The sequence below is a fragment of the Notothenia rossii genome (genome assembly GCF_949606895.1).
Source record: "Notothenia rossii genome assembly, chromosome: 1".
Lineage (NCBI taxonomy): Eukaryota > Metazoa > Chordata > Actinopteri > Perciformes > Nototheniidae > Notothenia > Notothenia rossii.
Window position 1 is genome coordinate 36,302,280 of NC_136912.1, and position 24,709 is coordinate 36,326,988.

A 24,709-nucleotide genomic window follows, 5' to 3' on the forward strand; every position below is an offset into this window, starting at 1 on the left:
AATGACAATGAACAAATCTTGTTCAAATTAAGTAATGTTCTACTATTGTATAGCTTGATGCTTGTATTGTTGTACTGTTAATCCCTTAAGTAAAATTTGAATGCACAACTTGTCCTTGAGTATAAGATTTGAGTGCATCTTCCACCACTGGTCTTCAGCCTAATGGTTTCAAAGGAATTATAATTTAGCTACAGGAATTTTGTTTTTAGGCGTACGTTTGGATTAACATATTAAATATAGGTGACTCACTTAATTTTAAGAAAAACTGCACAAAATACTTATTTATCTCCCTTTGTAGTCATTCTTTCTGTCAGTGTTTTGTTTTTTTGCTCCTTCTCATAGTCGTGCAACTTTTTTTGGTCACTTTATAGCTGTTTTTACACTTTATAGTCGTATTATGTTTTTTTTGTGGTTATTTTTTGTCTCTTCCTGGTTTGTACTTGCCTCTTTTAGTGACATTTTGTAAGTGAAGGCCAGAGGGCCCTCACACTTTGGGCCCCTGGGCTTGTGCTTGCCCTTCAGTAATCCATCCATGCTTTATAGTGTACCTGCTTGTGGACGCCCACTGAGTACTGCATAACCTGGGTGAGGTCCCTCGAAACTCTCCACAAAGTTATAGATGAAGGTAATAGTACTCTGGCCTGTAAAACAAACACAGCCTTACTGTAAATACAGATACAATTCATAAAAACAGAAATCAGTTTAAAGAACAGCTTTGTAATAATATGTGGTGAATTATTTCAGCATCAGAAGCAAAACAGTTTGACGCGGTTTCAATTAACCAAAAAGTAGTTTTGAAATACACTACTGAATAAAAAATGTATTACATTCGGGCGAGTGAAACCTTCAGCTAAGATGTAATGAAAGAATAGCTCTTTATTTTAAATATGTATTTGCTTTCTTTCCATAGGCTTAATGATTAGATTATTGCCCAAAGTTAAACATCATGTCTGTTAAGTGAACATGAAGCTACTGCTAGTATCCATTTAGCTTATGTAACCCACATTAAAACATAGTAAGCATAAAGTCATTCAAAAGTGATTTCATTAAAGGATACACATTTAAAATTGGTCAATGATAACATTGACCAATCCCTTTTTAAAAATATAATAAATAAAAGTAGTATGACAAATTACAAGGTACTGTTCCTTTAAGGGATCTCTGCTCACCACCAGGCACGCAAAGCGTAGCAGGAGAAAAGAGAAAACGGAGCAAGACGCAGATGCTACACGGACCACTATTGCGGTAAGCATGTTGTAACTTCCGGTTGTTGTTGTTGTCATCTCCGGGTATCCCGTGTGCCTGTTCTGTTGCTGATAGCTTATTATCTTAACTTAATCGATCGTTTTAAAACTCTTGATCACGGCAACTGCCTGACGTTGTAATCACACGTTACTACAGCTTAAGCACTCACAACTCTCCTTCTCTTAGCGACTGTAACTCCACAGTTGCCTACACTCTTTTTGGGTTTGCAAACGGTAGCTACTTTAGCTTGATAGCTAGCCATGGCTCTTTCCCCACCCTCGGGTGCTATTTCCTGCTCTAACTGTCTCATGTTTGGTTACTTCCCTACCTCCTTTACTGGTACCGATACATGTGTTAAATGTAGTATAGTTGTTAGGTTGGAGGCGGGAATCATAGCCATAGAAGCCCGGCTCCGCATCTTAGAAAATAACTCAGCTACAGTAAAACCCATGTTAGCCGGTGCGGACCGGCAAAAGGTAGCTCCTCTTAGCCGTCCCCCGGCAACTCCCGAGCAGCAGGGAGATTGGGTGACTGTTCAGAAGGGGCATAACGAGAAACCCGCAGGTCCCCACCAACCCGTTCGCGTATCTAACAGATATTCCCCACTCAGCGAGACACCCGCTGAGAAGCCAACTCTGGTTATTGGTAGCTCTATTATGAGACACGTGAATTTAGAGACCGAAACCCCCACAGTCACATGCATTCCGGGGGCCGGAGCGGGCAACGTTGAGGCGCATCTTAAACTGCTGGCTAAAAATAAACGTAAATACAGTAGGATTGTTATTCACGTCGGTGGTAATGATGTTCGTTTACGCCAATCAGAATGCACCAAATATAATGTGGCGTCGGTGTGTAGTTATGCTAAAACAATGTCGGACACCGTAATCTTCTCTGGTCCCCTCCCCAATCTGATCAATGATGACATGTATAGCCACATGTCATCATTTCAGCGCTGGTTGTCTTGGTGGTGCCCAGCAAACAATGTGGGCTTCGTAAATAATTGGACAGCCTTCTCGGGAAAACCTGGTCTGATTAAGAGAGACGGCATTCATCCTACTTTGGAAGGTGCAAATCTCATTTCGGCAAACATTTCAGGGCTTTGTGGACTTAATCCATGACAAACTGGAGTTGAGACCAGGAGGCAGAGTCGCAATCTTACACGCTTCTCTGCGCTCTCTCCTAGGCAGTCATCCATAGGAATCCCGAACCCGATAAAATACCCAATATTAACGGTGTGTGTGTCTGCCCAAGGACAAATTAAGGTAAAACCTAATAGAGGTGTCATACATAATAACCTAATAAAAGTAAATGTAACAACTACTACAGTGCAACAAAACAGGAAGATTAAATTTGGTCTCTTAAACATAAGATCTCTAGCATCTAGAGCAGCGATACTCAACCCGCGGCTCGCGAGCCGCATGCGGCTCTTTTAAGACTAACTGCGGCTCTTTTAAGTCCCACTTAAAAAAAATAAATAAAAATAAAAATCTTTGAAAAACGAAAAACAAAGTCAGAAGAATTCATCAACATTTCATTATCACTCACAAGTCACACATCAGTCGTCGCCCCTCCCCCTCTGAATAGCCAATCAAATATTATGTCAGGTTTCGCGCTCTGATTGTTTCGCGCGAGATAATTGCTACGTCACACTGGGAAAACTATACAGCACTATGCAAAAATGGCTACGACTAAACGGAAATATGAAGAGGAATATCGAACATTTAAAGAGGACTGGGAACTGGAGTTTTTCTTCGTCTCCACCGGTTCGGGAAAATGCACCTGCCTGCTTTGTGACAACATCATTTCACAATTTAAAAGGTCCAATTTGCAGCGCCATCACGACACAAAACACCCGAAGTTTAGTACCGACTTTCCGAAAGGTGGAGAGCTGAGGGCGGAAAAGCTGGCTAGACTCAAACAGAACCGAACTGCTCAAAAAAACTTTTTCCACACTAATACGAGTGAAAGAGCGACAGAGGCATCCTACAAAATCACACATGAACTGATGAAAAAGATGAAGCCATATACTGATGGAGAAATGGTGAAGGACTGCATACTGCTGGCTTGTTCAACGTTGTTTCCTGAGAAAAAAGACCTGGAACGAGAGGCCAAAAAAATGCAACTGTCGGATTCTACTGTAGCTAGGAGGGCATCAGACATGTCAGAGAACATTGCACATACTCTTAAGGACAAACTGTCATCCGCTGAGTTTGTCAGCCTTGCAATGGACGAAAGCTTGGATGTCAATGACACGCCACAATTACTAATCTTTATCCGGGCGGTCAACAGTAAGCTTGACATTACAGAGGAACTGCTTGACATGGTTTCACTGAAAAATGGAACAACGGGCATTGAAATAAAAAACGCTGTGCTGGAAACATTACAGAAGTTTAACATTGGCCCAGAAAAAATCACAGCATTCACGACAGATGGCGCACCGGCGATGCTTGGTAAGAGGAACGGAGCCGTGGCCTTGCTGAAAGAGACGCTTAAAAACGGCGGGGTTGCTGCTGAGGGTATTTTCTCATACCATTGTATTGTGCATCAACAAGCCTTGTTTGCTAAGTTCAAATGTCTGAATGAAGTGATGGCAAATGTAATCGAAGTGGTTAATTATATCAGGGCCCGTGCAAGAAACCACTTAAATTTTAAACTGCTGTGTGAGGAGTTTGACACTCACTATGGAGATTTGGTGTTACACACCGAGATCAGATGGCTGTCTAAAGGACGTATGCTTGCACATTTAATGGACTTGATTGAACCCCTGAAAGCCTTCATTGTCGGCCAAGGGGAGACTTCCCGATTTTCCTTTTTGGATGATAAAGAGTGGGTGCTGTCTGTTGCGTTCCTGTGTGACATTACGCAGCACTTGAACGAACTTAATCTCAAGATGCAGGGAAGAAACAAGACCGTGTATGAGCTCTACACGGCTGTCAAAGTATTTTCTGACAAACTGGATGTACTCGACCAAAGTGTCCGTGGTTCTGATTACCGTTTCTTCCCCACCGTGCAGAAAGTGATGGCGAGGCATGCAGACGCTCTCCTGACCTGTCAATCTCAATTCTGTGAGGTGCTAACTGAGCTCAAGCAAAACTACACATCCAGATTCCACGAATTCAAGGACCATAGCAATATTTTTCTACTTGTGAAAAACCCATTCCTGATTGAAGTCAATGAAATGAAGCAAATAAGCGACCAGCTCGGACTTGTGCAGCTTCAAATGGAGTTCGTGGAGTTAAAGAGCTCAGATGAACTTCAGCGTCAATTTCGGATTACAGATGTCGTGGACTTTTGGAAACTGGTGGGGCATCTACCAAATATCTCCAGACTGGCAAGACGCATCATCTCAATGTTTCCGTCCACATACCGGTGTGAAGCAGCATTCTCTGCGCTCACAAAAATAAAATGTCGCAACCGAAACAGATTGAGTCTGCAGCACACAACAGAGGCCCTCCGGATCGCCGTTTCCAGCGCAGAGCCCGACTTCAAATCACTTGTGCGGCAGAAGGAGTGTCAGAAATCACATTGAGTGTGAAGTAAGGTCAACATTACTCTTCTGACAACCCCTGCTGTGTATAATCTGCTGTTATATGGACTGTGATTATCAGTAAACATGCTGTCTGTTATCTGTTGTTTTGTGTGTTTTTTGGTTGCAGTGAAAATAGGAAATCACAGTTATTGCACTGTACATTATGCTTTTCATTCTTAAGTAACATATTACTATTATCCATATTCTCAAATGCATAAAGGTTTCAGGGAGGAAAGGAGCGTTTTTGGATTGTGGCTCTTGCAAAAATATTTTTTCGTCAATGTGGCTCCTGATTAGGACAAGGTTGAGTACCACTGATCTAGAGCAATATTGGTAAATGATTTAATATCAGATTATAATATTGATATATGCTGTCTCACTGAAACTTGGTTGAGACATGAAGAATATGTCAGCATAAATGAGGCCACTCCACCCAGCCACTCATATTGCCCGAGGCACGGGCCGAGGAGGTGGAGTTGCAGCAATCTTTGACTCAAGTTTACTTATCAATACTAAACAAAAATTAAATTATACCTCCTTTGAAAGCCTCGTTTTTAGTCTTACGCATCCGACCTGGAAAACTTTGCAGCCAATCTTATTTGTTACAGTGTACCGTGCACCAGGTCCTTATTCAGAATTATTATCAGAATTCTCTGAGTTTTTATCAACTTTGGTACTTAAAACAGATAAAGTAATTATCGTAGGTGACTTTAATATTCATGTTGACGATGATAAAAATAGCCTTACTGTTGCATTTAACTCTATATTAGATTATGTTGGTTTCTGTCAGAGTGTAAATAAACCAACCCGCTGCTATAATCACACTCTCGAACTTGTTCTGACTTATGGTATTGAAATTGAGCAACTATTAGTCAAACCGCATAATCCTGCTTTATCCGACCATTTCTTAGTAACTTTTGAAGTACTGTTACTAGACTACAAAGCATTAGTCAAAAGCTCCTGCAGCAGAAACCTATCTGTTAGTGCTATAGCCAAATGTAAGGAAGACATTCCACCAATACTTAACTCGATAGCATGTCTGCATGTAAGGGAGGAAACTTATACAAAATGTACACCACCCCAAATTGATCATGTTGTTGATAGTGCTACAGATGCGCTGCAAATAAAATTAGACTCTGTTGCTCCTTTGAAAAAGAAGAAAATAAAACAACATAGATTAGCTCCATGGCATAATGCCGAAACCCGCAAAATAAAGCAAAAGTCGAGACAACTTGAAAGGATATGGCGTTCCACTAAACTTGAAGAATCTCATTTAATTTGGCATATTACTCTCAATGAATATAAGAAAGCACTGCGTAAAGCGAGAGCAGCCTACTACTCTTCATTCATAGATGAGAATAAGAATAATGCAAGATTACTTTTCAGCACTGTAGCCAGGCTGACAGCTCGACTGAGCCTTCTATTCCCATAGCACTCAGTAGTAATGATTTTTTGTGCTTTTTTAACGATAAAATTGTTACTCTTAGAAACAAAATCAATTACCTCTTGCCTTTGACCAGTATAGTATTATCAACAGCTCCCGGAAACGTAAGTTCTAATATTACACTAGATAGTAAACTAGAATGCTTTTCAGCCATAAACCTTGAACAATTAAATTCAATGATTCTCTCTTCTAAACCATCAACGTGTATCTTAGACCCGATTCCAACTAAGCTGTTAAAAGAAGTTTTTCCATTTATTAGCACTTCTTTATTAAATATTATGAATATGTCTTTATTATCAGGCTATGTTCCACAATCATTCAAAGTAGCAGTGATAAAACCGCTTCTTAAAAAGCACAACCTCGATCCAGAGGTTTTAGCCAACTATAGACCTATTTCTAATGTTCCGTTCCTCTCAAAATTTTTTGAGAAAGCAGTCGCAAAATAGCTGTGTGATTACTTAAAAAACTATGATTTATTTGAAAATGTTCAGTCTGGCTTTAGAACACAACATAGCACAGAGACAGCTCTGGTTAAAGTCACTAATGACATTCTAATAGCCTCAGACAAGGGACTTGTTTCTATTCTTGTCTTGCTCGATCTCAGTGCTGCATTTGATACTATCGACCATGATATCCTATTGCAAAGACTAGAGCACTTAGTTGGCATACAGGGAACTGCTTTAGGCTGGTTTAGGTCCTATCTATCTGAACGCCTTCAGTTTGTACGTGTCAACGATGAATCTTTCATGCAAACCAAAGTTAGCCATGGAGTGCCACAGGGCTCAGTGCTTGGACCTATTTTGTTCACACTATATATGCTTCCGTTAGGCAATATTATAAGGAATCATTCTGTAAACTTTCATTGTTATGCGGATGATACTCAACTATATTTATCAATCAAGCCTGATGAAATTAATCATCTAAATAAAATTCAAGACTGCCTCAAGGACTTAAAAACGTGGATGACCTTAAATGTTTTGATGTTAAACACGACCAAAACTGAAGTTATTGTACTTGGCCCGAAGAATCTACGAAACAAATTATCTAAAGATATACTAACTATGGATGGCATTAATTTGGCCTCCAGTGAGACTGTAAGGAATCTTGGTGTTATATTTGATCAGGATTTATCCTTTAACACCCACATAAAATCAATTTCAAGGACCGCCTACTTCCATCTACGTAACATTGCAAAGATCAGGCATATCTTGCCTCAAAACGATGCAGAGAAACTAGTCCATGCATTTGTTACTTCAAGGCTGGATTATTGTAACTCCTTATTATCAGGGTGTACCAAGAAGTCAGTCAAGTCGCTTCAGCTGATTCAAAATGCTGCAGCTCGTGTACTAACCAGAGTTAGGAAAAGGGACCACATTACTCCTGTTCTGGCTGCCTTACACTGGCTCCCTATAGAACACAGGATAGAATTTAAAATTATTCTTCTCGCCTACAAAGCCCTTAATGGGCAGGCGCCATCTTACCTTAAAGAACTCATTATACCCTACTGTCCTACTAGGGCATTGCGTTCCAAGAATGCAGGGTTGTTGGTTGTTCCTAGAGTCTCTAAAAGTACAATGGGAGCCAGAGCCTTTTCTTATCAAGCTCCACTTTTGTGGAATCAGCTTCCAGTTTGTGTTCGGGCGGCAGACACCCTATCCGTTTTTAAGAGTGCGCTTAAGACCCTCCTTTTTGATAAAGCTTATAGTTAGGGCTGATTAGATTCAGCCCCTAGTTTTGCTGATATAGGCTTAGTTTGTCGGGGGACATCTTACTTCTTCCTTCTCTCTGTCTATACCTGTGTACTCTCATGTTCCGATTAACCCAGCTTCCCCAAATTTCTTTCTTTTTGGTGTCTATATACGCCGGGATCCGGATTCATGGATGATCTTGTGGTCCTGTGTCATGGATCGCGAGTCCTGGATCTTGAGTCGTGGCTGTGGTCCTGGATCATAAGTCCTGGATGGATATCCTCGTGGATTCATCTTCCTATTATACACACATGCATTTCCAAACATTTGGACTACCTATGTTGCAAATATATTATCTTTTCAATTTACACACGGCATCTATTGCACGTCTGTCCGTCCTGGGAGAGGGATCCCTCCTCTGTTGCTCTCCCTGAGGTTTCTCCCATTTTTCCCTTTAAACTGTGGGTTTTCTCTGGAAGTTTTTCCTTGTACGATGTGAGGGTCTAAGGACAGAGGGTGTCGTATTGTCATACTGATATTCTGTACAAACTGTGAAGTCCACTGAGACAAATGTAACATTTGTGATATTGGGCTATATAAATAAACGTTGATTGATTGATGAGACGAGCGGAGTAAATTATATTAAAAGTGATTCAAAGTTGATTTAAAAAAGATAAAAATACCATCCACATGGTCGGGAAACCCAGTAGACTGTTTTGAACATTAACCAACGGTGTTTTGGTGAGTCAAACCTTTTCAGGTGTGGCGAAGACGGACACATAAAGCCCCAATGTGAGGCTGAAGCAAACCCCTCTCTCGTAGCCTTCAGAAGGAAACAGTTGAAAGAGAAACAGATGGAATGGGAGATGAGAAATGGTCATTCACCATCAGATTATTTAAAACTAACACCAGCCACTGTTGAGGGACAAATGGAGGTTGAGAAACAGATTAAGAGTCCCAAAGGGAAGCAACGTAAATGGTTAGCATGTTCTATCTCGAAACAGAGAGCAATAACCATACCAAAAGGGCTCATTGGAGCTAAAACTACTGCACATGTGACAATTGCTTAGAAAGACTGTAACTGTTTGTTAGACTAAGGTTCGCAAGTAACCACAATTCCCAAATCATTCTACGAACAGAATCTATCCAGTAGAAGCCGCTAATGGCCAAGATGTCCCCTATTTGGGATATGTTGAAGTTAATATCACATTCCCTAGGAGTTGCCTTGGCCTTGACTTTGAGGTGCCCACTTTAGCCTTGATCGTCCCTGACATGCAGTCAACCCTGTCAACAGTTTTGATAGGTACTAACACCCTTGACACTCTTTATGAGTTGTACACAGGTGCTGCACTTCAGAACTCCCAGTCATTGCCCTATGGGTACAGAGTGCTTCTCCAAACCCTCAAACTGAGACAAAGACAGGAAGTGGACTCCAGCCTAGGAGTTGTGAGACTGTCTGGAAAAGACCCCGAGAATGTTGGCCCTGGTCAGACCAAGGTGGTGGAAGGATCAGTCAGCTGCAAAATACCCAATGTAGGAAAGTGGGTGGTGATCGAATCATCAAAAACGTCCTCTTTTCCAGGTGGCATAATGGTCACAAATGGGTTAGCAAGTCTCCCACCCAAACTACCTCGTTTTGTACCAGTGATCCTCAAAAATGAATCGGACCACGATATCACTATCTCCCCAAAGACCGTGATAGCTGAAGTCAATGCCATTCAAAGTGCCCAGCCTGTCACTCACAACCACTCAGATACTCAAACAAAACCTGACCAAAAACCAAAGAAAAGATTTGACTTTGGAGAGTCCTCAGTTCCCAATGAACGGAAAGAACGCATAACCGAAAAAATGAACTCGATGTCAGATGTTTTTGCACAGCATGATCTCGACTTTGGGCGCACTGACAAATTAAAACATCGAAGCTGTGCGTAAGCATCTCCAGGAACTTCTCAGTGCTGAAATCATTCGTGAATCAGAATCCCCCTTCTCTTCACCGATTGTGGTTGTCAGAAAGAAGAACGGTGATGTCCGACTCTGTATCGACTACAGAAAACTCAACCTCCAAACAGTGAAGGATTCATATGCCTTGCCAAACCTGAGTCCTTTTCAGTGTTGAACGGGTCCAAGTGGTTCTCAGTATTGGATCTAAATTCTGGCTTTTACCAAATCAAGGTGGAAGAGTCAGACAAGCAAAAAACTGCATTTGTCTGCCCTCTTGGATTCTTTGAATTCAACAGAATGCCTCAAGGGATAACAAATGCCCCTAGCACGTTTCAGAGGCTCATGGAGCATTGCATGGGAGATTTGAATCTCAAACAAGCCCTTGTTTTCATTGATGACGTCAGTATCTTCTCGTCAACACTTGAAGAACATGAAGAAAGGTTATTAAATGTACTCACAAGTTTGAGAGAGTATGGCCTGAAGTTGTCTCCTGAGAATTGTAAATTCTTCCAGACGACTGTCAAATATCTGGGCCACATTGTGTCAGAAAAAGGCATTGAAACCGACCCTGAAAAGATTGCCTCACTCGAAACCTGACCAAAACCAAACAACTTGAAGGAGCTAAGAACCTTTTTGGGATTGTGCGGTTATTATCGCCGGTTCATAAAAGATTGTGAAACCTCTCAATTCACTCACTGCTGGGTTTCCACCTACACAGAAAAATCAGAAGTCCAATGTGAAAACAGAGAAATATCACAATCCTAAAGAGGTATTTGGTGATAGATGGACAACAGAATGCCAAGCTGCATTTGAAAGTATCATTGACAAGTTAACAACAGCTCCAATCCTTGGTTTTGCTGATCCCAAGTCACCCTACGTCCTACACACAGATGCAAGCACGATAGGACTAGGTGCTGTCCTGTACCAGGAACAGCATGGACAGAAACGTGTCATTGCATATGCGAGTCGTGGCTTATCACCTTGTGAAGCCAGATACCCAGCACACAAATTGGAGTTCCTTGCCCTTAAATGGGAAGTCACAGAAAAACTCCAAGACTATTTGTATGGAAGCCCATTCCTAGCTGTTACTGACAGCAATCCATTGACCTACATCCTCACTTCTGCCAAGCTTCACGCCACAAGCTACAGATGGCTAGCCACTCTGTCAACTTTCGACTTCCAACTGCAATACTGAGCAGGAAAGCAGAATCAGGACGCAGATGGGTTGTCTAGAAGGCCACACAGTGGATTGGCAGATGATCATATCTCAGAAAAAGAGATGGAGAGGATACGGCAATTTGGTCAAAGGCACTTGTCTGAAAATGAAGAGTCATGCTTGATTGCTGAGAGCACAGTCAAGGCCATTTGTGATAAGCACCTTGTCCATAACACCATCAATGGTGAACATGCAGAGGAATTGTCTGGTACCACCTTAGTCCTATCTCTAGCACAAAATCCAAAAGCCATACCAGCAAGCTATGAAGCTGAGGAACAGTGTGGTGGCTTACCTGTCATTCCTCATCTCACCGTTGCTGAGCTTGTTGAAAAGCAGAAAAACGCAAACTGTAGCTAAGTGCTTATGGGAACACTTCTTTGTGCACTATGGCATCCCTGAAAGACTTCACAGTGATCAAGGTCGGGACTTTGAGTCTTGAACAATAAAATAACTGTGTGAGCTCATTGGTACCCAGAAAATCAGGACTACTCCATATCATCCAAGGGGCAATCCTGTTGAACGTTTCAACAGAACCCTACTTAACATGCTGGGAACTCTTGAGAATCAAAAGAAGTGCCATTGGCGAGAACATGTCAGACCTTTAGTACACGCCTATAACTGTACTAAAAATGACGTAACTGGGTTTAGCCCTTACGAGCTAATGTTTGGGCGACAGCCTAGATTGCCAGTCGATCTGGCATTTGGCTTACCTGTTCATCACCAACCAGGTTAAAAACCTGAGATCCCATCTCGAAACAAGCTACAGAGTTGATTCTGAAAACGCAAAGAAGGTAGCAGATCGCAACAAAACAAGATTCGATAAACGTGTCGTTGAATCTACTCTAAAAGAAGGTGACAAAGTCTTGGTCAGAAACATTCGCCTTAGGGGTAAACCTAAGCTAGCGGACAAATGGGAGACAGACGTTTACATCGTCCTAAGACAATCTGGAGACGTTTCAGTATATGTTGTGAGGCCTGAAAATGGAAAAGGTCCACAAAGAACCCTACACCGTGACCTTTTGCTGCCATGTGGTGTCCTTCCTTTAACCCCAGTGGAAGATGGAACTAACACACAAGGGCCCCCAAGACGGCCAAGAACTCGACAGCAACCAAGACAAGAAAGCTCTGATGGAGCTAATGAGAACGAATCCCAATCTGACCCAGATAAATATTATCACGATGGTTACAGATACCTGAGTGTGGAGGCTGTAGATTTCAATAACATCTCCGAAACTACAGAACAGCCCCTTAGTGAAATTGAACAAGAACCTCTTGAAATGGTATCTACTATTGAGCAAAAATCTTCAAATGTAGCCGAAGCTTTCCCTGAAGACGGGCCTGTGGAAACCTCTGATTGTTACTTATCTGCTAGAGACCCTGCAGAAAGCGACCTACCTGATCCCTGTGGAAACAGTCCACCTGCTGGACAGAAACCAGCATACCTACCTGAACAGGTCCTGAGTGTCCATTCACCAACGCAAGCAACTCCGGAGAAGAATGAAAATGAAAGCAATATCAATTAATCTGAAACGGAGATGGAGAAAGAAACCCTCAGAAGATCCATCAGAGACAGAAAGACCCCTAAAAGACTGACTTACCCTGAGCTGGGAAATCCATTAGCTATGATAGTACAGTCTTTATTTCAGAGCCTTACTGAAGTCATAACAGATTCATTCTTACAACCTAAATTAGAAACACAAAGAGTCCTGACAATATAGACTTCTAAAACAATGCACAGGGACGTGCATTAGGTAAAGTGGGGAGGATGTAACCCACATTAAAATATAGTAAGCATAAAGTCATTCAAAACTGATTTCATTAAAGGATACACGTTTTGGTCAATGATAACATTGACCAATCCCTTTTTAAAAATATAACAAATAAAAGTAGTATGACAAATTACGAGGTACTGTTCCTTTAAGGGATCTCTGCTCACCACCAGGCTCGCGCAGCGTAGCAGTAGAAAAGAGAAAACGGAGCAAGACGCAGATGAGACGAGCGGAGTAAATTATATTAAAAGTGATTCAAAGTTGATTTAAAAAAGATAAAAAATACCATCCACACGGTCGGGAAACCCAGTAGACGGTATAGAACATTAACCAACGGTGTTTTAGTGAGTCAAATCTTTTCATAGAAAGTTTTGTATGAGTGATTTAATGTTAGCTTCATTGTTAGCATTTCATGTTGTTGAACTGTAAGGGAAGCTATGAACATGGCTTGCAATGTCATGTATTTGTTATTTTGTTTTGGCTGAAACTACGTGGCTTTAATGTGTATTTTACAAGGGGAAATATGTGTTATTTTGTGTGAACAGGATAAATGACACGTGTAGAGGAGAGTAAAGCTGCCATTTTGAGCCCCATTATAAGCTGTATTGACAAAAGAGCTAAGTTTGCAGTAGTTTTGAAAATGTAATTATATAATTTATATTGTTATTTTATATTATATTTATATTCTTTCATGACCTGTCGTAAAGGTCAGGTTTTTTGGACTGGATAAGAAAGTTGATCGCGAGTGAGAGGACAACACACACACACGCTCTGATAGAAGATGGCGAGCCAGACCCACGGACTGCTTTGATCTTCGCGCCAGTGAGAGGACTTGCTGGTTTATCAAGAGACAATAGCTGAACTCACTGCCAGAGTGGTAGGAGTATTGAAGAAATGATAAGGTTGGAACTGGATTTAAGTTGTACCTGGATTTAAAGAGACACTATATATTGTACTCTAGGTTTTCTTTTGTCATTTGATTTCATTGATGGTACAATTGAGTTTTTTTCATTGAATTAGATATATTTTACCCGTGAAAGGGAAAAGAAAAAGAGTTAACTCAGGATATTGAAGAGATTAAAATAGGAAAAATCTATAAATAATACTTAGTAGACCGGTCTAAAATAAAATAGGCTATTTTATTTTGTTCATCCTATATGGATACCATTTGCTAAGTCACAGAAATCAGAAAACAAGGGAAAGGTGAAATACTTACCTCTGATTATACTGCAGAAAATATTCATTGTCTATGTTTAATGTTTTGTCTATTTGTCTATTTTGTCAGTAAATTGCCGGCTGTTCTATTCAAACCACCTGGTCTCTGGTCTAATTACTTACCTGTCTATCCACTCTAGTAGAACCCAGAATCCTTCTAGTCAGATAGTATAGCCCAAGATCAGAAGTGTTACACTTAGCACAAAGGCTGGAAAGAGGGGGAGACAACAGCCTGGCCAAAGGTACTTGGAACAGCAAATTTGCAGCAAGTTAAATCTTGGTTATTTATTTAATCTGGAGAAAAAAATGAAGTGCAGGTAGGGATACTTCGCTATTTTTTTGGCAGGGAGCAGTGACCTCATACAATCTTGGCTGGTCGCATTGCAAGCTCAGGTTGACTTTTGTTGCAACCATTTCCCCCTCTTTCTAGCCTTGAAAATAGATGTTACGGTGATATTTATCCTTTCAACTACATTTCGGCAAAAAAAAGTAGTGAACAAAAGTAACTGACCAGTGACTTTAAGTGTGTATTGCTGGTTGGAGTTGACGTTGAGCTGCCAGTTTCCTTCCAGGCTGTCGGCGTTGAGACGAATCCTCCACAGGTTGCCAACTGTTTGTAGGGTTCCCAGTTTTCCGATGGTGTCAACCTGGCTTGAGCTCACACCTGAACATTTTCAGCATAAATATGTATCATCATATTATGAGTAAGAAAAGTGGGCACACAAATGAGCCTCAAATATTGACACTCTCCTGATTTGATGCGAACAGTGCATTGTGAACGATATGTTACCTGCAGGGTTGGTCAGTGTGAAGGCAATTTTTGTTCCTGTGATGTAGATAGTGATATTTTTCAGCGATTCATCCAACATAAAGGGAAAGGTCTCCTGTTTACCAGGGTTCCTTGCACGCTGAATTACTGTTACCTGAGGAAGAGGGGGGGGGGGGGGGGGGTCAAGAAGAGCATCCTTATTTACTGCTTTAACTGGTCCAACCCCTGAAGGCCCAGCCCATGCTTCAGAGAATGTACTTTTAGATCTGCAGGGTCTTACCAAAGCTGAAGTGGAGGTGTCAAGGATGACGCCTGTAGCCTGAGGTAAATCCTTCTTAGAAACCTGGATGACCTGGCCTCCGGAGGCCAAAGCTAGCTCCTTGTAGACGTCTAAGTTGGCAGCTCTTGTGAAACGGCGGCGCCTCTTAAAGGGTGCAGTTAGGAAGAATGATACCTGTGGAGACCAGTTAATGTGTTGAATATAATCCCAGCATGTCACATAAAAAGACAACCTAAGGAATCCATTGGTTCAAGACATGTCATGGCAGGCTTATTGGTAAAAAGGCAAAATAATGCTCCAAAGTTAAGCCTAATTTTGGTGGTGAAAAACTGGTATTGTCATACTCACGGCGTTCCCTTGCCTTTTTACCCATAAATATTCCTTATATGCTGTTCAACTTTTATTATTATTATTGCACATTTTAAAGTATTTTATTTGAATGTTTGTTGAAGCTGGTCCCTTAACGGTCTTGTAATTGCAAAAATAGGGTATGACCGGAAACTTGAGACTCTTGCGCTTTTGTATGTTACTCCCCATGGTATTTCATTGTGAGACAATTGTAATTAAGACCTGACCTCACTGTTTAAAATGGCCAGCTTTCAGGATAAACACAGTCTCATCAAACTTTCTAAACACAAACTACATACTTGAGTATTCATTTGATGTATTGTTTCCTTTGGTACATTGACAATAAGGGGGTTTCTGAAGTGCCTGCGAGTGAATCTTTGTCTATATTTTATCCATTCTCGAGTGGTCAAAAATTGTTACATTTTGAACCAAATATGCCTGTTAATGACATCCACCCATACAAATGTTTGCAACAACATAAGATAAATTAATGAGCATATGAATGCTCATCACATACTTCCGTAATGATGTTCTAACCCCCACACAATGCTCATTACTGTTTTATAACTGGAAAAACTCAGTTGTATCTAAAATGTGTTTCCATATTGAGATGATGTTTACCATTGCTATATGGTGTAAATGTGTGTGTATTACATTTAATATGTGTTACTTTTCATGTATGGAATCTTTGGTAGGAAGGTGGGGGGGATTAATCTGTTAAGCAGAGTGAATAAAAAGTAGCATCACAGGGTGTCAGTCAGTTTTTACCGTAGACTTGGTGCTCCTGGTGAGAGCAATGACGGTTGCCTTGAGGTAAATGTCTTTGGCTACGGCGTCGGTGAAAACATAGATGTAGGAGGAGGAAGGGGCACCGGTGAGAGCCAACTGGAGATCCAAAACAATAACCTAGTCAGTTCATTTTGCATCAGCTCAGTCTTAAATAGTTATACAAATAATGAACAACCACTGTATTAAGACAATATCATAGTTTAAGTACCAGAAGTCCTGACAGGCACATCTCAGGGGTATCACCACCTGCATTCGCTCTAAGCTTAGCAATTTCGCTTTTCATCTTATCAGGGTCTGTTGTTCTGATCATGGGTCCAAAATCTACATGAAAAACAGAAACGAGTGCATTTCTGACATTAACATAAATAACTTGTTATGTCCATATTTTGAGCCCCATAGGGGTCTTGTTAACTCACAAAAATCGGGCAACATTTTTTTTCTTTACAGGTGAATGCATTCCGTATAACATGACTCATGGTTACATAAACATGAACAGTGAGGTAGAAGAGTTCATACCAGGGTCGTTGAAGGGAACCAGAATGTACTCTGATGGCTCATCCTGTGTTCCTTTTTTGCTGTCAATGATTTCATAAACAACCGCCCTAGCTGCATCAATGTCTTCAGACATACTGCCGGTGGTGTCAATCACAAAGCACACGACTGCTGAACGGGCGATCCCCATCATTCTGTAAAAATAGAGAGTGAATAAGTAAAACTCAGGTCAACCTTATCCATCTGAACCAAGCTATACAAATGAGGCCTGCAGGGGGCAACTTCACTAAGATAAAATAAGATGGAGCTTTATTAATCCCCGTGGGGCAATTCAGTTGTACAAGCAGCAACAGGGTAAGCATGAAAAACAGGACAGCACAGATTCACACAGATTAATACAATCAAAAATAAAATCAAGAACAAAAATTAAAATGATAATAATAATGAAAGACTATGAAATAGGAGATGAGTAAAAATAAGAGTAAAATAACTGTCAGCATATATACATATTTGGTCATAAATTATGAAGTACGAAATGAGTTAAAGTGACAAGTGAAAATGGACATCTGTACATATAGTGACATATCTATATATTTGGTCTACTACTAATATATATTAACATCGGTTGTGGAAACAGTGATTTTATATTATGTATTTGTTTACATTATTGGCCCCTTGTTGTGCAGCCTGATGGCTACAGGCACAATGGACTGTCCGAGGCGCTTGGTGCGTTGTTGTGGAGGGATGAGTCTGTGGCTGAACGTACTCCTCATCTTCACTAGCTCTGGATGGAATAGGTGGGAGGGGTTCTCTAGGATGCTGTCGAGCTTCCTCCTCGCCCTCCCCTCTGCCACCTCCTCCAGATTGTCCAGTTGTACTCCAACTACAGAGCTAGCCTTCCTCACGAGCTTGTTCAGCCTGCCAGTGTCCCTAGTGTTTTTGTTTCCACCCCAGCACACCACGGCAAAGAAAAGCACACTGGCCACCACGGACTGGTAGAACATCTGCAGCAGCCTCGTGCACACATTGAATGACCTGAGCCTCCTCCTGTCCCTTCCTGAAGAGAGCATCAGTGTTGTCTGTCCAGTCCAGTTTATTGTTTAAGTACACTCCCAGGAACTTGAAGCTGTTCACCACCTCCACTTCCTCCATCCACTAGTTGCAGAAAGAAGTCAAATTGTATGACGTCTATGAAAGAATGTCGCTACTTCTCACTTGATCTCTGTGAACATGAGTTTATAGCCTAAATTGCTTGTTTCAAGTCTTCTTGAAATCATCTTTAGGTACATTTTATAAGCTATTGTCCTATTTCGATGTATAAAAGACGATATAGCAGGGTATGGGTTGGTGCGTCGCTACCACAGTTGTGTCTGGTTGAGTGTTGTGTTTTCATCTTAAAACCCTTTCCCAGTCTTTTTTCAGATCATGAAAGTTGCAGACAATAGTCACCTAAATTGTCTTCTGTCCACTGCTGGTTCCAAAAAATGCATTAGTCAACGAAAAAAGTGCTAATACAAGGCTTCAAACCCGTAATCCAGAATCCAATGGGTCACGTCAAGGTGACAACGTCTGCTTCTTATATACAGTCTATGGTTTGGGCAGTGATAATATAACGTCAAACTAATGGTAAGATAAAATAGGATTTAGATATTGACCGCATACCTCAAATAGTCATCGTTCCCGGCAGCTAAGCGGAGGTCCTCCAACAGCTCGAGGCTGGCGGCTGTAGCTATAGTGACAGCAGCGTTGTGAAGGGCCACGTTGTCTGAGCGGCGCTCGTCCTTGCTGATGCCTCCGCGAGGATGTGTTGTGCTCGTCAGGTCAGCTTCCCCTCCATGGCTACATTTACCTGGCACAGAGCAAAAAGAACAAGTTGATCTGGGCCAGGGTTCAACTTGTTAACACAAACAATTCCACGTTATGTGCAAATGACTGTCTTGTATTCAGGGATGGACTAAGACTGAAATACGGCCCTGGACTCTTACCCAGTAATTATAATGTCAATTAAGACTCTAATTAAGACTCTAAATTCTAAGCCAGAATTTGCAAAGCTGGATAGAGTTAACCAGTCTACATTGATATAGGAATTAATGTGGGGGATTCTTTCAGATTAAGCTGCCTACAGCTTCTTTATACTGTTAAAAGCTCTTTCACTTCATGAACTCTCTGAAGCATGCAGGCAGAAACAATGATAAACCTGCAGCCTCTGAGGTGTGTCGCCAGGGCCGCAGGGCGCAGGGCCTCTTACATACTGCCAGCCACTATTTACTTTCATTAGATCTGCTAAAAACCACAGCTGCTGCTACAGTCCCAGCTCTACACACATCGGATGTTCGGTTATTACTTCATATTCTGCATTCGGTCAGCAGGGGGCATTACAGCCTCTTTCAAACTTGGTAAAGTAACGTTCTACTTCCGGCACAGCCGTAGTGCCTATAGACATGTGTACATGGACAACAGTGTCCATGAGCAAGTGAAGAAACGTGCCATGTGGACGGACGTGTATGTAAATATATTTTTTCTTCAAAAAAGCCCCTTTACTAGGCGAGTATAAATCAAATGTTTGCTTAGCGCTGTCGCCTCTCAGTCTGCATCTTAAATTGTGATGTTTAAAAGAAAAAAATATTGCAATGCGTGCCAGCCGTCAGCTTTCCAGGACGACCGGCCGTTATGTGAAGAACGTACCGATGGCCGCCCCTGCTTGTACTCCAGGAAGAACTTGTTTTTATTTAACTGCCGTAATTGTGTTGCATCTGATTGTAATACTAGGGAACGTAAATGTCACATGGTTTATTTTCCCAGTTTGAGATTTTTAGGAAATACCTATTGGATTTTTTGCAGCTACATTATTAAGTATGGAGGGAAAGCCCACAGCCGGTTAGCTTAACTTAGCATTTGGACGGTAAACAGGGGTAAAACAGCTAGCTCGACTGTCTAAAAGTAACCTAACACCACCAATAAAATGTGTTTTTCAAAATGTTTCAAATGTATTTCAAATTAGTTTGCGTTCTGTCATATTATCTCTGTTTCGGCCATTTTTTGTGTATATAAGAAATAATGATGTCATGTAAATAAAGTTCAATTGATTTCAGGGTTTGGGTACAAGCTTCTCAATGTTACCTTGGGGCTTGTCAGAGGAGAAGATTCCCATGTAGCCTGATGTGAGTTTCTTCTCACTCAGGATGTTGGGGAGGATGGTATTAGGACATGTTCCACTGGCACAGTTGCTGCAGGTGGGAGTGTCAATATCTACACAAGCAAATGACACATACAATGAGTGATCATTACATTGACTTCTGCTCTATGATATACTGTAGAACAGTGATTGGAGAGCTATGTATGGTCATCTGATAATAATGCACCTCCGGCTGCCAATCATAATAAAGGCATGAAGACAGCACCCTTCTCTTTGGTCTGTGCAATGGACTTTAACCTACAAGTGATACAACGGAAATAGTGTACTTCATGTCTTTACTCAAACCACAGCAATCAAATCATAGTTATCCTATATTTGTCACACACACACAAATGCACGCACGAACCTGCCAGGTTATCCAGAGGAAGATCTGGCCGTATGAGGTTGATGTATGGCTTTGTGTTTCCCAACTCGACCCAGTTACTGTGGCTGTAGAAGTCCTGACAGTGGATAGAAAAACACAAATTAATATTTTTAAACACAGAAACAATTTCATATCCAGGATTCTACCACCTTTAACCTAAGCGTTCTGTCCATGTCCACATCACCCTACAACTTAACATATAGGTTAAGTGAACCCAAACAGGTTTAATATTATTTTTGCTACAGTGCATACATTTCAAGTGTTGAGTCTGACCTTTTTATCCATTTTGTGTAATCGTGAAATCTGAGATGAAAAAAGCAATATCTTCACTCAATTGTTGAGTATCTAAGTTATCTAATAACATATTCCTGATACAATATGAAACTAAACATTAGACTAACTAAGCGGTGGTGAGTGAATGCCTTTTTGCAACACATTATTAAGCTGCATTGACATGCTTTGCAATTTGCTCTTGCTAGATCTGGCGCAGAGCCTTGCGGTAAAACAGCTAGTTAGTTTGTTTCTTTGGTTAACGCCCCTTCTAGCTTGCGATGCTACAAACAGCTCTCATCTGATTGGTTGAGCGCTGAAAGGGTCAGCGGTAATGAGGTCGAAGTTGAAATTGAAACGCTCAGCGTAGATTTTAAGCAGTGCACTACGCCAAGGATAGCTCTTCCACCTAGCTGAGTGGCACTGCTCTCTTCATAAAAACACAGTGGCACCGTCAACCCAGAGCCGTTTTACTACGATTCAATGCAACTTTGAAAAGCCTTGCATGCTTAAAAATAGGCCCTATTATGCTTTTTAAGGGTGTTACCTTTACTGTTGTTTGTTATATAGGTTTTTATGCAGGTAAATGGTCTGCAAACGCTAAAATCCCAAAGTTCCCTGCAGAGGGAGTTTCTCTCCCATTCCGGAAAAGCCTCAATTGGCCTCCTTTGTTTACATAAAAAAGTGACTTAATTATGTTACACTCGCGCTTGTATTGGCTAGCATTCCAACCTATTAGCTTAGGTTAGGGTTAGGGTAAGGGTTAGGTTTGGGTTGGGGTTAGGGTTGTGATTGACCAATCCCAACTGAGCCCAACAGAGCCAGGCAGCTAACCAATCAGAGCAGACTGGGCTCTGGTTTCAGACAGAGGGTTAAAAGAGCTGCTGCACAACAGACTGTATGAAGGAAAAAAGAGGGGAAAAAACTAAATAAATTAAAGCATGTAAATATTTCTCAGTAGAAGTACAAAAAACAAACGAGCATAATATCCAGCTGCCCCCCCCTCACCTGTAGTGTATGAAGGATTCTGCCCAGTGTTCCCCTGGCAGCCTTGAAGTTCTCCTTGGCAATGTTGGCCTTAATGGCTGCCATACCCTCCATAATAAGAGTACGTCCCTGCACAAAGTTCTCCGAGTTGAAGTGGTGGGGAGCACTAAAAAAGATCCAAGAGTAATAACAAAGTGAAATACTATGCATTAGAAACATACGCACACTTCCTTAGTTGTACTGCTTTGTAACAGGTGTTTGGTTTCGATCTTTCTCTGACCTGCTGACAAAGTCACGGTCTACCAGTCCGTTCTGGGTGTAGATATCTTGAAGAGCAGAGTGAAACTTGGCACCAGATACTTCTCCTGTTGCTCTCGGACCTAAACAGGCTTGGACCAACTCTTCAGGAGACGAACCCTGTAATCAGATGTCAAAGACCAGATGTTACAGTTACAGTATGGTGTTGTCAAAGAGGATGTCCTGTTGTGATCAAACAAGACTAAGGGGCTTTATTTTCCTATGTTATCGCAAACACAGTGTGGACATTTTGTGTCCGGAACAAGTATATTTAACATGCACAGTTGACGCTAACAGACCCCAAAAATTATTTATTCATTATTGTATTGGTTGCATTAAAAAGCAGTTGTAATGTGATTTGGGAAGTTTTACCAGTAATATCATCCAAATGAGATTTCCCCAAAAACGCCAATGCTGATGTTCTATTGAATGTGCAATCCCCCCATGAATAGGAAAACATCAATTATTACTTTTGCCAACCAAACTCTGTGCCAATATATATCCAGTACAAACTAAAAATCAGCCTCATGGTTGAACTATGGAACTTTGGTAGGATTCAACCTCTGGGAACAATGTTTCTGTATACCAAATGTCATGGCAATCAATCTAATAGTCATTGATATTTTTCAGGAACAAAGTGGCGGACCAATAGTGATATAGACCTAACTATAGTCCTGCCATTTATGACAGTTCAATTTGAATTTAAAAGGGTTATCCCTACTTTGGGTTCCTAACTTAGGACTGTTCTTTGCTTCCTGAATTCTTAAGATAAAATAGAATTGTTTTAGTATAGTTTTTTTTCTAAATGATGTTTGTACTAGCAATTTGTCTAAATGTCGTGATAAGCTTAGAGAAGAAAGGTTTAAGACTTAGGAAGGCAATGAGGCAAAAAAAAATGCCAATGGATCCTATGACTGCTGTTCTATACAAAACTACCATAAACCTCTACTCTCCTTTCCCTAGGCTTTAGTATTGTCAAATGAAGACCTTAAAATCTGTTGGTGTGTCCCTCTCTTGCCTTTCATGTGTTATGTTTTTAATGCCCAGGGGAATGTGTTTCTCTGCTAATGTGTGTTTGTGTTGTTTGTCATCTTTCATCCTACCGTGGGTTTGAACTCGTGACCAGCAGCCTCTGCCACCACACGACATGTCTCCGTCACTTTCTGCAATAGAGCCGTTGCTGTAATGCTGACATGAGTGGAGGCCGCACCCCCGATGGGGACAAAGGCTACAGCAGACCCCGACAGGGCGAAAGTCAGCAGGGCTATCCCCAGCACTGACGTCATGATCAATCTACAGGGAGAGAAAAACGATTAGATATCCACTATCTTTTTAGTTATGCGATGGGAACTTGTTGTTAATTCACCTTGGGGTTATTATTCTGGACGCTTATTTTGACAAATGTATCTTGTTAGATTCGGAAAATGTTGAGTTATATGAACAAGTTATTTAATTGTACTGAAGTGAGCTTGACATGAGGAGTTTGTATGCAGAGACACGTTTAGTAGCCTACACACTTAAAGAATGTCCTGATGAGCCGCTCCCCTAAAACAAATCATTGTAATGTATGCCTGGTCTTTTATTTGCTATTCACGTGAAGTTCTCAATGAGTAGGTAAATAGTTAACCTTAAGACATCAAAATGCAATGGTTGCAGCAAGTTGAATTATTTTGCCAAAAAATAAAACCTTTACAATAAAGTGTCAATACAAAACAAATAAGCAAAAGTGACGACTGCAACAGTGTCTAAGGGGCTATTTCAGGGTTTTGTTTTTTAATGAGTTGAAGAGTTGGTTATATTCACCGAAAAAAATTCTGAGCTTGAAATGGTAACTTTACCAAACTAAATTCAGATGAAGGTGGTAAATATAAAAGAAAAAATGACAAATTAAAGAAAATAAAGCTGAAAAAAATGTATCTTAGATAATAGCGTAAAGAAAGGCAGACATTTTGGAAAATCTGTAGGATCAAATGTGAAATAAAACTCAGCTAATTGTGTTTGAATCAGTTGAAGCTCAAATTGTAGTGCCCACACATTTATGGTTAATGCATTGCAGATATATGCATGATTATGTCTAGTTTTTAACATAATAAGGAGTATATACAAAATACATATACAAAAATGTAATAAAACGGATTATACTCACAAGAAATAAACATGCTTCCCTTGCCGTTTTTACTACTTTCACTACATTAGGGACAACATTGCATTTATTCTTTTATATGTGTTATGCTGTTAAAATAATTATATAAACTAATACATCTGGGTTGAGGACATCTGTCACTACATAAATACACAAAATCAGGTATGTTTTACTGTATGGATTTACTGTATGGATTTACAGATATTCGCTGAACTTTTAACACCTCAAGCAAGAGTATTTTTATGGCAACTTACTTATTTACTTACTTAAAATATTCAATTTGTGTTTATGTATCTCTCCATCTCTAATTGTTTTATTATTAAATGTTGACCCCACTCCCAGTGGCTTATTTCATTCATCCATCCATCTATGTTATAAACACACACATTCTTAAACATTTAAATAATTAAGTCAATTTAAATTATTTAAGCATTCTTATTTCTTTAATTGAGATATATATACTGATTCTTTTGACATACTAAAGACATATACAATCTAATAAAAGAGAGCGCTCATCCATGTCAATTGAATAATCTAAATGAATTTAAAATTTAAAAAATCATACCTCAGCTGTGTTGACTCCTATCACTCTCAAAGAAATCCAACAGTCAACCCCACCATCCATATAGAGCTCATATATAGAGTACTTTGTGTACTTTGGAGGCTGGAGACTTAGACATTTTAAAAGGTGTGTGTGTGTGTGTGTGTGTGTGTGTGTGTGTGTGTG

The 24,709-nt window shown here is 40.6% G+C and overlaps 2 protein-coding genes across 2 annotated transcripts in view; one reads left to right on the forward strand and one right to left on the reverse strand.

Moving 5' to 3' along the window:
• Positions 1-24,696, reverse strand: part of vwa11 (von Willebrand factor A domain containing 11) — a 28,126-nt gene extending 3,430 nt beyond the window's left edge. Inside the window, exons 1-14 of the mRNA XM_079671366.1 lie at positions 24,548-24,696; positions 22,943-23,132; positions 21,823-21,959; positions 21,564-21,708; positions 20,268-20,361; positions 19,846-19,974; positions 18,388-18,574; positions 16,750-16,919; positions 16,442-16,554; positions 16,213-16,329; positions 15,097-15,270; positions 14,838-14,970; positions 14,559-14,711; positions 549-641 (exon numbers count right to left, since the gene is read on the reverse strand). Of these exons, the coding sequence (XP_079527492.1) occupies positions 549-641; positions 14,559-14,711; positions 14,838-14,970; positions 15,097-15,270; positions 16,213-16,329; positions 16,442-16,554; positions 16,750-16,919; positions 18,388-18,574; positions 19,846-19,974; positions 20,268-20,361; positions 21,564-21,708; positions 21,823-21,959; positions 22,943-23,125 (1,828 nt within the window). The 5' untranslated portion in view covers positions 23,126-23,132; positions 24,548-24,696. The remainder of the gene's footprint in view (positions 1-548; positions 642-14,558; positions 14,712-14,837; positions 14,971-15,096; positions 15,271-16,212; positions 16,330-16,441; positions 16,555-16,749; positions 16,920-18,387; positions 18,575-19,845; positions 19,975-20,267; positions 20,362-21,563; positions 21,709-21,822; positions 21,960-22,942; positions 23,133-24,547) is intronic.
• LOC307033136 (general transcription factor II-I repeat domain-containing protein 2B-like) lies at positions 3,399-14,142 on the forward strand. Its single transcript, XM_079671459.1, has 2 exons — positions 3,399-13,176; positions 13,540-14,142. Exon 1 carries the CDS (start codon positions 3,404-3,406, stop codon positions 4,772-4,774), a length of 1,371 nt encoding a protein of 456 aa, XP_079527585.1. The 5' UTR covers positions 3,399-3,403; the 3' UTR covers positions 4,775-13,176; positions 13,540-14,142.
• Positions 24,697-24,709: the final 13 nt, after the last annotated feature.

What these genes read in the sequence shown, in the direction of transcription:
- LOC307033136 (XM_079671459.1), top strand. Translation starts at nt 3,404, where the DNA reads ATGTCAGAGAACATTGCACATACTCTTAAGGACAAACTGTCATCCGCT.